We start from the raw sequence: 12,836 nt of genomic DNA, 5'->3' as shown, positions 1-12,836 counted from the left end.
GCTGCCCCCTGATGGTATGTACACACTGTGCCTGATGGTGCCAGTACTGCACTGGCTGCAGCTTATACACGAAAATCCTGATGTTTGGTTCCCTTTAATACAAAGATTCGGTGTAGCAGAGCTCACCAAGGTTGTCAGTGGTTAAGGGTAACAATATTTTTTAGTAGATTACCCAAACTGTCATCTATTATTATATGAATCACACCGCCCTGCACCTCGCCGCGTTTCGCCAAGACTTCGGTGAGTAATCTACTAAGAAATATTGTTAACCTTAACCACTGTCTGACAACCTTGGTGAGCTCCGCTATACCGATTCTTTGTATTAATAATAATATAGGGATATATATGAAGAGAATCATGTATGTCTTTCATCTGCACTATGCTATGCACTGCATTTCTTTGTCGCTCCATTGGGAGACCCAGACAATTGGGTGTATAGCTTCTGCCTCCCGGAGGCCACACAAAGTATTACACTAAAAGTGTAAAGCCCCTCCCCTTCTGCCTATACTTTCCCCCGTGCATCACTGGCTCCTCAGTTTTTATGCTTTGTGCGAAGGAGGCACACATGCACGCATAGCTCCACAATTTAGTCAGCAGCAGCTGCTGACTATATCGGATGGAAGAAAAGAGGGCCCATAACAGGGCCCCCGGCATGCTCCCTTCTCACCCCACTCTGGTCGGCGGTGCTGTTAAGGTTGAGGTACCCATTGCGGGTACATAGGCAGGAGCCACATGCTGTTTTCCTTCCCCATCCCTTAAGGGCTCTGGGTGAAGTGGGATCCTAATTGGTCTCCAGGCACTGGGACCGTGCTCCCTCCGCAGCCCCTGGGGAATCTGCTGGACAGGAGCCACGTATCGTCAGGGACAAGGCCCTGCTACTGTGAGGTACTCTGTGTCCCCTTGGGGACGGCGCATGGAGCGCTTGTGTCATACACGCTGCAGCACTGCTGGGTGTGTTAGTGCGCCGGGACTACCGCGCTGACCGCGCTTGTTTGCCGGCCGCGCTTATAACTTTAGTCCCCGGCTTCTGCGGCCTAGTACCGCATACTCCCGCCCCCGGGCCTGCCAGTCAGGGGAAGGGCGGGACGCTGCACTGGCCGTCAGCGCTGAGGGCTGGAGCATACTTTGTATCCTCCTCCCCCCCTCACTGAGCACCGTGGGGCACCAGATTCCCGCACTTTCTAGGGCACGCCCACGGCCCCCTCCTCCTCACAGAACGCCGGCAGCCATTCCTGTCAGCACTTCTGAAGCTGGAGAGGAGAGACAACACGGCTCTGGGAGGCCCAGGCAGGGAATCTGGTGGTCACACAACCGCTTTGGGCGGTCGGTAAGCAGCACCTGTTTCTAGGTGCTGGCCCCCCTGGGTGCCGAAGTGTGTGTATGTATGTATGTGTATATATATATATATATATATATATATATATATATATATATATATATATATATATATATATATATATATATATATATATATATATATATATATATATATATATATATATATTATAATATTATATGCTTATATGCTATACATTTACTCTGTACGGTCGCACTGTTGGTTTTTAGCTATATACCCTCCCGGATTGTACTCAGAGGAGACAACAGCATGTCGTCTGCAAAAAGCAAGGGTGCCAAAGCACAGGCTTACTTTGCAACCTGTACCTCATGTGCGGCTATGCTACCGGCAGGTTCCACCTACCCTCATTGTGTGCAATGCTCGGACCCTGTGGCACTTACTCAGCCGGAGCCTCTGCCACTGGTGGCCCAAGTGGAACCACCTGCTACCACTGTCCAGGTGACAGGGACGGAGTTTGCAGTATTCGCTGACAAACTTTCTGAGAGTATGGATAAATGGTCTGCTAGGATACTAGAAGCCTTGCAGTCCAGGCCGGTAACACAGGCCCCGGGCACTGTTGAATCATTGACCCCAGGCCCCCCTCGGTTGGAGCAGCAAAGTGCTCCTGGGGTGACTCATAGGTCCCAAGGTGAGGTCTCTGACACGGACCGCAGTCCCAGACCGCCTAAGCGGGCTCGCTGGGAGCTTCCCTCGACTTCATCACACTGCTCAGGGTCTCAGCAGGAGGACTCTCTAGAGGATGAAGCGGAGGTGGCAGATCAGGATTCTGATCCTGAGGCCGCTCTCAACCTAGATACACCTGAAGGAGACGCCATAGTGAATGACCTTATAGCGTCCATCAATCAGGTGTTGGATCTTTCTCCCCCAGCTCCTCCAATTGAGGAGTCAGCTTCTCAGCAGGAGAAATTCCGTTTTAGGTTTCCCAAGCGTACAATGAGTACGTTTCTGGATCACTCCGACTTCAGAGAGGCAGTCCAGAAACACCGAGCTTGTCCAGATAAGCGCTTTTCTAAGCGCCTTAAGGACACACGTTATCCCTTCCCCCCTGACGTTGTCAAGGGTTGGGCTCAGTGTCCCAAGGTGGATCCTCCAGTCTCCAGACTGGCGGCTAGATCCATAGTTGCAGTGGAAGATGGGGCTTCACTCAAAGATGCCACTGACAGACAGATGGAGCTCTGGTTGAAATCCATCTATGAAGCTATCGGCGCGTCCTTTGCTCCGGCATTCGCAGCCGTATGGGCACTCCAAGCTATCTCAGCTTGTTACTCGCAGATTAATGCAGTCACACGTGCCTCTGCTCCGCAGGTGGTGTCCTTAACCTCTCAGGCGTCGGCGTTTGCGTCCTACGCCATTAATGCTGTCCTGGACTCTGCGAGCCGTACGGCGGTAGCATCCGCCAATTCGGTGGCAGTCCGCAGGGCCATGTGGCTACGTGAATGGAAGGCAGACTCTGCTTCCAAAAAGTTCTTAACCGGTTTGCCATTTTCTGGCGACCGCCTGTTTGGTGAGCGATTGGATGAAATCATTAAACAATCCAAGGGAAAGGACTCATCCTTACCCCAGTCCAAACCAAACAGACCTCAACAACGGAAGGTACAATCGAGGTTTCGGTCCTTTCAGCCCGCGGGCAGGTCTCAATTCTCCTCGTCCAACAGGCCACAGAAGGGTCAGACAAACTCCGATTCATGGCGGTCTAAGTCACGTCCTAAAAAGACCGCCGGAGGAACCGCTCCCAAAGCGGCCTCCTCATGACTTTCGGCCTCTTCACACCGCATCCTCGGTCGGTGGCAGGCTCTCCCGCTTTTGCGACGCCTGGCTGCCACAGGTACAAGACCGTTGGGTGAGAGACATTCTGTCTCACGGTTACAGGATAGAGTTCAGCTCTCGTCCTCTGACTCGATTCTTCAGAACATCTCCGCCCCCCGAGCGAGCCGATGCTCTTCTTCAGGCGGTGTGCACTCTGAAGGCAGAAGGAGTGGTGATCCCTGTTCCTCTTCAGCAACAGGGTCACGGTTTTTACTCCAATTTGTTTGTGGTGCCAAAAAAGGACGGATCTTTCCGTCCTGTTCTGGACCTAAAACTGCTCAACAAACACGTAAAAACCAGGCGGTTCCGGATGGAATCGCTCCGCTCAGTCATCGCCTCAATGTCCCAAGGAGACTTCCTAGCATCAATCGACATCAAAGATGCTTATCTCCACGTACCGATTGCACCAGAGCATCAGCGCTTCCTGCGTTTCGCCATAGGGGACGAACACCTTCAGTTCGTGGCACTGCCTTTCGGCCTGGCGACAGCCCCACGGGTCTTCACCAAGGTCATGGCAACAGTAGTAGCAGTCCTACACTCTCAGGGACACTCGGTGATTCCTTACTTAGACGATCTGCTTGTCAAGGCACCCTCTCGAGTGGCATGCCAACACAGCCTGAACATTGCTCTGGAGACTCTCCAGAGATTCGGGTGGATCATCAATTTCCCAAAGTCAAATCTGACACCGACCCAATCACTGACATATCTCGGCATGGAGATTCATACTCTCTCAGCGATAGTGAAGCTTCCGCTGGACAAACAGCGTTCACTACAGACAGGGGTGCAATCTCTCCTTCAAGGCCAGTCACACCCCTTGAGGCGCCTCATGCACTTCCTAGGGAAGATGGTGGCAGCAATGGAGGCAGTTCCTTTTGCGCAGTTTCATCTGCGTCCACTTCAATGGGACATTCTCCGCAAATGGGACAGGAAGTCGACGTCCCTCGACAGGAACGTCTCCCTTTCTCCGGCAGCCAAAGCCTCCCTTCGGTGGTGGCTTCTTCCCACTTCATTGTCGAAGGGGAAATCCTTCCTACCCCCATCCTGGGCGGTGGTCACGACGGACGCGAGTCTGTCAGGGTGGGGAGCGGTCTTTCTCCACTACAGGGCTCAGGGTACCTGGACTCAGCCAGAGTCCTCCCTTCAGATCAATGTTCTGGAGATAAGGGCAGTGTATCTTGCCCTAAAGGCGTTCCAGCCGTGGCTGGAAGGCAAGCAGATCCGAATTCAGTCGGACAACTCCACCGCGGTGGCATACATCAACCACCAAGGCGGAACACGCAGTCGGCAAGCCTTCCAGGAAGTCCGGCGGATTCTGCTGTGGGTGGAAGCCACAGCCTCCACCATATCCGCAGTTCACATCCCGGGCGTAGAAAACTGGGAAGCAGACTTTCTCAGTCGCCAGGGCATGGACGCAGGGGAATGGTCCCTTCACCCGGACGTGTTTCAAGAGATCTGTTGCCGCTGGGGGATGCCGGACGTCGACCTAATGGCGTCCCGGCACAACAGCAAGGTCCCGGCATTCATGGCACGGTCTCAAGATCACAGAGCTCTGGCGGCAGACGCATTAGTTCAGGATTGGTCGCAGTTTCAACTGCCTTATGTGTTTCCTCCTCTGGCACTGTTGCCCAGAGTGTTACGCAAGATCAGGTCCGACTGCCGCCGCGCCATCCTCGTCGCTCCAGACTGGCCGAGGAGGTCGTGGTACCCGGATCTGTGGCATCTCACGGTGGGCCAACCGTGGGCACTACCAGACCGACCAGACTTCCTGTCTCAAGGGCCGTTTTTCCATCTGAATTCTGCGGCCCTCAACCTGACTGTGTGGCCATTGAGTCCTGGATCCTAGCCTCTTCAGGGTTATCTCAAGAGGTCATTGCCACTATGAGACAGGCCAGGAAACCAGCGTCCGCCAAGATCTACCACAGGACGTGGAGGATATTCTTATCCTGGTGCTCTGATCAGGGTTTTACTCCCTGGCCATTTGCCTTGCCCACTTTTCTGTCCTTCCTTCAATCTGGATTAGAAAAGGGTTTGTCACTAGGCTCCCTTAAGGGACAAGTCTCTGCGCTCTCTGTCTTTTTTCAGAAGCGCCTAGCCAGACTTCCACAGGTACGCACGTTCCTGCAAGGGGTTTGTCACATAGTCCCTCCTTACAAGCGTCCGTTAGAACCCTGGGATCTGAACAGGGTGCTGACGGCTCTTCAGAAACCACCTTTCGAGCCAATGAAGGATATTTCTCTTTCACGCCTTTCGCAGAAAGTGGTCTTCCTAGTAGCAGTCACATCACTTCGGAGAGTGTCTGAGCTAGCAGCGCTGTCATGCAAAGCTCCTTTCCTGGTGTTTCACCAGGACAAGGTGGTTCTGCGTCCGGTTCCGGAATTTCTCCCTAAGGTGGTATCCCCCTTTCATCTCAATCAGGATATCACCTTACCTTCTTTTTGTCCTCATCCAGTTCACCAATGTGAAAAGGATTTGCACTTGTTAGATCTGGTGAGAGCACTCAGACTCTACATTTCTCGTACGGCGCCCCTGCGCCGCTCGGATGCACTCTTTGTCCTTGTCGCTGGCCAGCGTAAAGGGTCACAGGCTTCCAAATCAACCCTGGCTCGGTGGATCAAGGAACCAATTCTCGAAGCCTACCGTTCTTCTGGGCTTCCGGTTCCCTCAGGGCTCAAGGCCCATTCTACCAGAGCAGTGGGTGCGTCCTGGGCTTTGCGGCACCAGGCTACGGCTCAGCAGGTGTGTCAGGCGGCTACCTGGTCGAGCCTGCACACTTTCACGAAACACTATCAGGTGCATACCTATGCTTCGGCAGATGCCAGCCTAGGTAGGCGAGTCCTTCAGGCGGCGGTTGCCCACCTGTAGGAAGGGGCCGTTTTACGGCTCTATTACGAGATATTATTTTACCCACCCAGGGACTGCTTTTGGACGTCCCAATTGTCTGGGTCTCCCAATGGAGCGACAAAGAAGAAGGGAATTTTGTTTACTTACCGTAAATTCCTTTTCTTCTAGCTCCAATTGGGAGACCCAGCACCCGCCCCTGTTCCCTTCGGGCTGTTGTTCTTTGTGTACACATGTTGTTCATGTTGAATGGTTTTTCAGTTTTCCGAACTTTCTTCGGATTGAATTTACTTTAGACCAATTTATAAGTTTCCTCCTTCCTGCTTTTGCACCAAAACTGAGGAGCCCATGATGCACGGGGGGTGTATAGGCAGAAGGGGAGGGGCTTTACACTTTTAAGTGTAATACTTTGTGTGGCCTCCGGGAGGCAGAAGCTATACACCCAATTGTCTGGGTCTCCCAATTGGAGCTAGAAGAAAAGGAATTTACGGTAAGTAAACAAAATTCCCTTCTTTTATGTAATTGACGACTAAAGTTATCCCATGTGTAAAATACAATGAAAATCTTGCATATGATTGCCAAACATTGTATATAACAGCTGTATATGGATCACGCTACCCTGTGTAAGTGTTTCCCTTGAATTGTTTTATATAGTATTTTTATTTTTTTTTTTTTTTTAAATTACACACTTTTGCACTGTGTGACACCCATTTATATTTAATAAAAGGAATGTAATGATTATATTGCCTACTTAGAATGACTATTTTTGAAAAATGTATGACTACAGGTCAATTATAGGTATTCTAGCAGGGGGCATGCCGGACTTCTCTGCAGTTTCTGGTCCTGTAATAAGGGTCCTTCTGCTTAAACAAAATATAGCAAATAATTAAAAGACACAACAAGCATCCCTGATTTGTGTTAACCCTTGCAGCATGCTGGCTTCAGCTTACATAGCAAAAACCTGCTGACAGATTCCCTGTAATGGAGTCCTTTCTCTGTGGCTCTATATACATAGCTGTTGTATGAGTGTATGGGGAGTGGAGTGATAAATGCTTTTTCCTATTCCTTCTAGATCGTTATCTCTCAGACTCATGCAGGATATATTTTTGTAGCGCACTAAAGTTTTCCCTCATTTAATTTGTACGTTTCCTCTTTTTCCAGAACGTTGATGTTGATCGCTCCAGTGAAGATGCTCTGCAGACTGTTCCGAATCATCTTTAGCCCTGGGGGTGACCCCATAGTCTCCATTTTTCGTTTTCCATTTTTTTTTTTTTCCTCTGTAATGCAGCTGATGGGGATAAGACCGCTATAATCGTGGTCTCTCTTTTTACTAGTAGAACTGCAGACACTGTCTTTAGTGTTCAGGTGGTTTAAATGGTTTTAAGTCACAAATACTGTGATCTATACATTCGGTTTTAACACTCCTTTTTATGTTTGGAATATATTGATCTTGTGTAAAGAATTTTTTTTGGGCCATTTCAATGCATTTTCCTTCTTTGTAATCATGGTAGCTATGCCACCTGACCACATTCGTGTTAAATACTAAAAGCACAAGCAAACGTTGCATGTTCTATCACTAGTGCAGTGCTGCAATTCCACCACCAGAGGGCAGACATGTTCAACAGGATACTAATTCTCTGCAGCACAGTTAGTGGTGTTTACAGGAACGTTGCATTTATTATTTTACACGCTTGTATAGTGCTATAAATTTCATAACGCTTTACAGACATCAACACTGTCCCCATCGGGGTTCACAATCTAAATTCCCTATTTGTATGTCTTTGGAGTGTGGGAGGAAACCCACGCAAACATGGGGAGAACATACAAACTCCTTGCAGATGTTGTGCCTTGTTTATTCCATGTAATGGACCTAAATCTAAGTGTGCAAGAAAACGTAGGGAACTTAGACCTCATAAGATGAGCAGTTTGGATGGATGTCACTTATGGTGTTCTTTAACGTTTACCATAAATACTGTTTAAATGATTCAATCATTAAATTTTATACTGAGATATGTTCACTATTCTGTTGGGTTATTAGTTTAACACTGACTGGCAAATATGACAATGTAACATAAGCTTTCTATAGGAAGGTTGCTTAGGGTTATCATGTATAGAATAGAGGATCCCTATACACTTTTTTTTTTTTTTTTTTTTTTTATTTTCTCTTTTCTCTAAAGCAATTTACATTCATATTGGGGGGGGAAAATTCCCCTCTGACATCTTGTTAATTTGTAATGTCTCTAAAGAACTAGGTGTTGGGAATATCTTAAGGAGAATGGGTCTGGACTTGGGGGATGGGGAAGAAGGGTTCCTACTAGTGCTGAGCGAGCACTACCATGTCAGTACTCAAAATGAGCAGTCGGATGCTTGGATGGGCTTGACTCGTGTTCTGAATATAATGGAAGTCAGTGGGGAACGCCAAGCATTTTTCCAGAAGATATTCTGTAAAAAAAAATGCTTGAGTTTCCCATTGGCTTCCATTATACTTCAGTTGAGCTCATCAGAGTCCGACTGCTCTTTACAAGCTCCCGAGCATGGTAGTGCCCACTCATCACTAGTTACGAGTACTGAGCACCCGAGCATGGTAGTGCCCGCTTATCACTAGCTACGAGTACTGAGCACCCGAGCATGGTAGTGTCCGCTCATCACTAGTTACAAGTACTGAGCACCTGAGCATGGTAGTGCCCGCTCATCACTAGTTACAAGTACTGAGCACCTGAGCATGGTAGTGCCCGCTCATCACTAGTTACAAGTACTGAGCACCCGAGCATGGTAGTGCTGGCTCATCACTAGTTACAAGTACCCAGAGCATGGTTGTGCTCACTCGTAACTAGTGATGAGCGGGCACTACCATGCTCGGGTGCTCAGTACTTGTAACTAGTGATGAGCGGGCACTACCATGCTCGGGTGCTCAGTGCTTGTAACTAGTGATAAGTACCCAGCGCCAGAGCATGGTAGTGCCCGCTCATCACTAATTCTTATTGGTTTTATTATTTTTTTTTTTATTAGTCTCCATCAGGGAATTTTTCTGGATAGTTGTAGTCCCCATCTTATTGCATTACTGAAAATTGCTTAATAGCATTACAGATCTCCCTGATAACCTATACTTTATCTGCCTATTGAAAGGGTCTATATAGGGCATTAGTGGTGGGTTCTACGCACGACATATAAATACACACATCTGCAAAAATCCCAGTCCAGAAACAGTCGACACGCAATCTCCGTCCATACAGTCGTGCACTGATGCAGCTGGTTCCTGTTTAACAATTTTTTTTTTTTTTACATTTTAATCTGAAGAAGGGTTTTGCTGTGATCATTTTTCTTTTTATGATTTTGCTTGTAAAATAGGATGGCTTAACACTTCAGCTGCTGGATCAGGGCACTGGGGCTTGCGAGCAATGTGCAATATGTATAGTACTGTTCTCTAAGAGGAGTTACCACCGTCCGTGCATATAGGAGGTGAAAGCAGGGATTTTTTTTAATTTTTTTTAGCTTTTATGTAGCTATTATTTTTAGCACAAAGTTGACCATAAAGACAATGAGTTTTTCTATCCTAAAATCCATAGATGCAGTAAAGATTTAATATAAAATATTGTTGTATATACATTATTAGAGGAGCTAACAGAGGATCTATTCTTAAAACTATTTGGTAGGTTTTAAAAATATATAAAATCACATTTACATATATTGTTCTGTTTCTTCAGTGCAAGTAAAATAAAAAAAAAACAAAGATTTGTTTAGACCTTACCTAGGCAATAAATAAACTTCCTGTCTCCATGGTAACAGACTACAAATGCACACTGTAGTCTGATCCTGCAGTCATGCTTCCTTCTGCCTGTCCTTTTTAATTCGTACCACAAAATGTTTGGTAAAATAATCAGAAAAATAAGAGATTTCTATGAATAGATGGCAATATGAACGCAGGATCAGATTTGGGAGGGTTAACCGGTAGTCTGTTACCATGATGACAAGTTGGCAGAAAAGCCATAGATACCAGAAGATAACTTTTTCAGGAGATAAGGGCTGAGATACTGATTTCAGTGATGTTACTTAGGGGTACTTCTCACACAGCGAGATCACTGCTGAGTCACAGGTTTTGTGACGTACCAGTGACCTCATGAGCGATCTCGCTGTGTGTGACACTGAGCAGCGACCTGGCCCCTGCTGTGAAGTCGCTGATAGTTACACACTGTTCTGGTTCATTTTTTTTTGTTCGTTGGTCTCCCGCTGTGCAGCACATATCGGCGTGTTTGACGGTGGGAGATCAGCGAACATAGACTTTGTAAGCAGCATATGCTGGTAACCAGGGTAAATATCGGGTAACTAAGCAAAGCAAGTTGCTTAGTAACCCGATGTGTACCCTGGCTACGTGTGCAGGGAGCCAGCGCTAAGCGGTGTACGCTGGTAACCGGGGTTAATATCGGGTAACCAAGCAAAGCGCTTTGCTTAGTTACCCAATATTTACCCTAGCTATGAAGCGCAGCATCATTACAGGAGTCGCTGGTGAGATCTGCCTGACAGCTCACCAGCAACCATGTAGCAACGCACCAACGATCCTGACCAGGTCGTATTGTGGTCGGAATCGCTGGAACGTCGTTAGTGATATGGTACTCTTAGGCTTTGTGCTGCTTCTTAAAATGCTTATTTTAGCACCAAGCTCTTATTACTGTTTGGACTACAGCTCTTGAGCTCTGATCTAACCGTATCTCCTCTGATAAGCAGCTCACTGTCAATCGACCATATATACAGAGAGCTGTGGTGTGGACTGGGTTAGCTCTCTGAGCTTTGCTTTGTCACAACTGCTGCCCCCAGTATATTAAGTGACACATCACTGGACTCAGGATCTCTATCTCTACATTATGCTGCACTCGGTTGAGGCAGCAAAAACTTGGTGACCGATTCCCTTTTAAAAAAGTTGCACCATTGTGGAAAAAGAGGCAAATTGAAAACTTCTCCTATAACCTCACAACAGACAGTGTCTGAAGTGAAATGTGCCCGTATCTGCCACAACTATTGATTTGCACATGAATGAAAATTTATTTTTCTAGTAATTATTAATTTGGGTACCAGAGGCCTTGAGAAGCTGCACTCCTGTTTTTATGGGGTGGATATGGTTTCTTAGGCCTCAGTACCTGATAGGTTCCTTGTTAACCAGTTGGCACTTGTTCTGGCTGCGATCTGTCCCAGACCGCCGTGCACATGCACACACAGTTTGACTGAGAGTGCATGTATTTCCAATAGGTAGTCTAGAGAGCAGCTGTCAGACATGTCTATATATTACATTTTTGGCTTGTCCCACTGCAGATTAGGCTTATATGAATATGGAGGCTTGAATTTTAGAAAGGGATTGATAAATCGCTTTCACTGTTGTGGAGGATCAGGTACACAGGAAGGTTTAAAGAAAGGTGCCCAAAGAACATGCAGCCATTTTGATTTTCAATATGAGATTCCCTTAAATAAAGGTTTTTGCGACCACTTCTGAGAACAGCATGATGTGAGGGTCCGAGACCCTAATTGTGGAGCTGTTACTTACTGTACCTTTTGATAAAAATTTGGTTGGTTTTTTGTTTTGTTTTGTTTTTTTTTTTGCTGCATATCTACTAGTTTGCTGAATGGTGTATTACCATGCCTACACCATTGATTAGCCACTTTCTGCCTATGCACAGTGTATACAGAAAGCTGCCAATTGGTGCTGGTGGCGAGGTTATACAGAGCTCATGAATATGGAGGACTACATGGTAACAGGTTTACTAGTCCTCAAGTGATTTTTATCAGCAGGAAATTGTCACAACTGCAGCAAACAGCCCAGTAAGGTGATACATCGCTGAAATCAGGCTCTGTCATTTTGCAGCTTTCAGCTTAGTTGGCAAAAGCCTGGTAACAAATATAATTAGAAAACTTACAGAATACCTTTTATCAAGAATATAACCCATTGAGGCATGCTCATAACTGCCATTATATACAGTGACAAATACACTTTGTGTATAGAATATAGCAGTGACCACCGTTTTGTCATCTTAATTGCTGTATACCCTTTTTGCCTCAGTCCGATATACTGTAATCTTTCCACATGTTGACTGTAAGGCTGAGTTCACATGTCCATCTGATGTGAAACAAAGCCAGTAAGCAAAAAAAATGGAGAAAAACACACATTGGGTCTGTATTCCGTATACTTAAAATTTTAAAAAAAAACAAACCCAGTTGCAATTTTCTCTCCCCTTTTTCTGCTCCTCCAAGATCTGATTGCTGCTGGACCTGTTTCACATGGATGATCACTGGACTTGTGCACTCAGCCAGCACAGATTCTCTTCTCACTGTACAGACCTCTGTAAATTTCTGGCGTTGTCCTGCCATCTCCTGCACGATCTGCTCTGGGTAAATGTAATGCCAATGCTGTTTAGAACTGTTAAATACAATCAATCTTCAACTGTGATGGCTCTGTGTGTTATTTCTTATCCTAATCATTAATGGGGTTGGGATGATATTAAACAGTAATGTTCCATGTCTGGGCTGTGAACAGTAACCATGCTATAGTGTTTGTATCCTTCATGAATGTCAGGAGAAGCCAAGTATTCCTGTGAAGGCCTAGACTATGAATCGATTGTCCAGTATAAGATAATCTGTCCTTTGAATGCTTTATGTATTGCTTCTCCACATATACCTAATTGAAATATTAACGGATTGTATAACCAAAACAAATTATGCTCAGGGACAAGTAGAATAAGTTTTAGTTCATGAATAAGTAACTGACATTCATGAGTGGAAGAGATACTTGTCTGTGGTTTCAGATGGGTAACTAGCATTCTTCTATTCATAGAAGGCTTATCTGTAGTTT

The 12,836-nt window shown here is 46.5% G+C and overlaps 1 protein-coding gene across 3 annotated transcripts in view; it reads left to right on the top strand.

Moving 5' to 3' along the window:
- LOC142249843 (6-phosphofructo-2-kinase/fructose-2,6-bisphosphatase 4) overlaps positions 1-8,721 on the top strand; it is a 109,537-nt gene extending 100,816 nt beyond the window's left edge. For 2 of the 3 annotated variants that reach the window (XM_075321773.1, XM_075321771.1), the window contains exon 15: positions 7,163-7,247. In XM_075321773.1, the coding sequence (XP_075177888.1) occupies positions 7,163-7,170 (8 nt within the window). In that variant the 3' untranslated portion in view covers positions 7,171-7,247. Of the gene's footprint in view, positions 1-7,162 lie in introns of all 3 variants that reach the window. The other variant, XM_075321772.1, reaches the window with a different exon arrangement.
- The last annotated feature ends 4,115 nt before the right edge of the window (positions 8,722-12,836 follow it).

The sequence above is a fragment of the Anomaloglossus baeobatrachus genome, chromosome 8, assembly GCF_048569485.1.
Source record: "Anomaloglossus baeobatrachus isolate aAnoBae1 chromosome 8, aAnoBae1.hap1, whole genome shotgun sequence".
Taxonomy (NCBI): domain Eukaryota; kingdom Metazoa; phylum Chordata; class Amphibia; order Anura; family Aromobatidae; genus Anomaloglossus; species Anomaloglossus baeobatrachus.
Note: the sequence above shows the minus strand (reverse complement) of the source record. Positions and strands in the feature narration are given on the sequence as shown.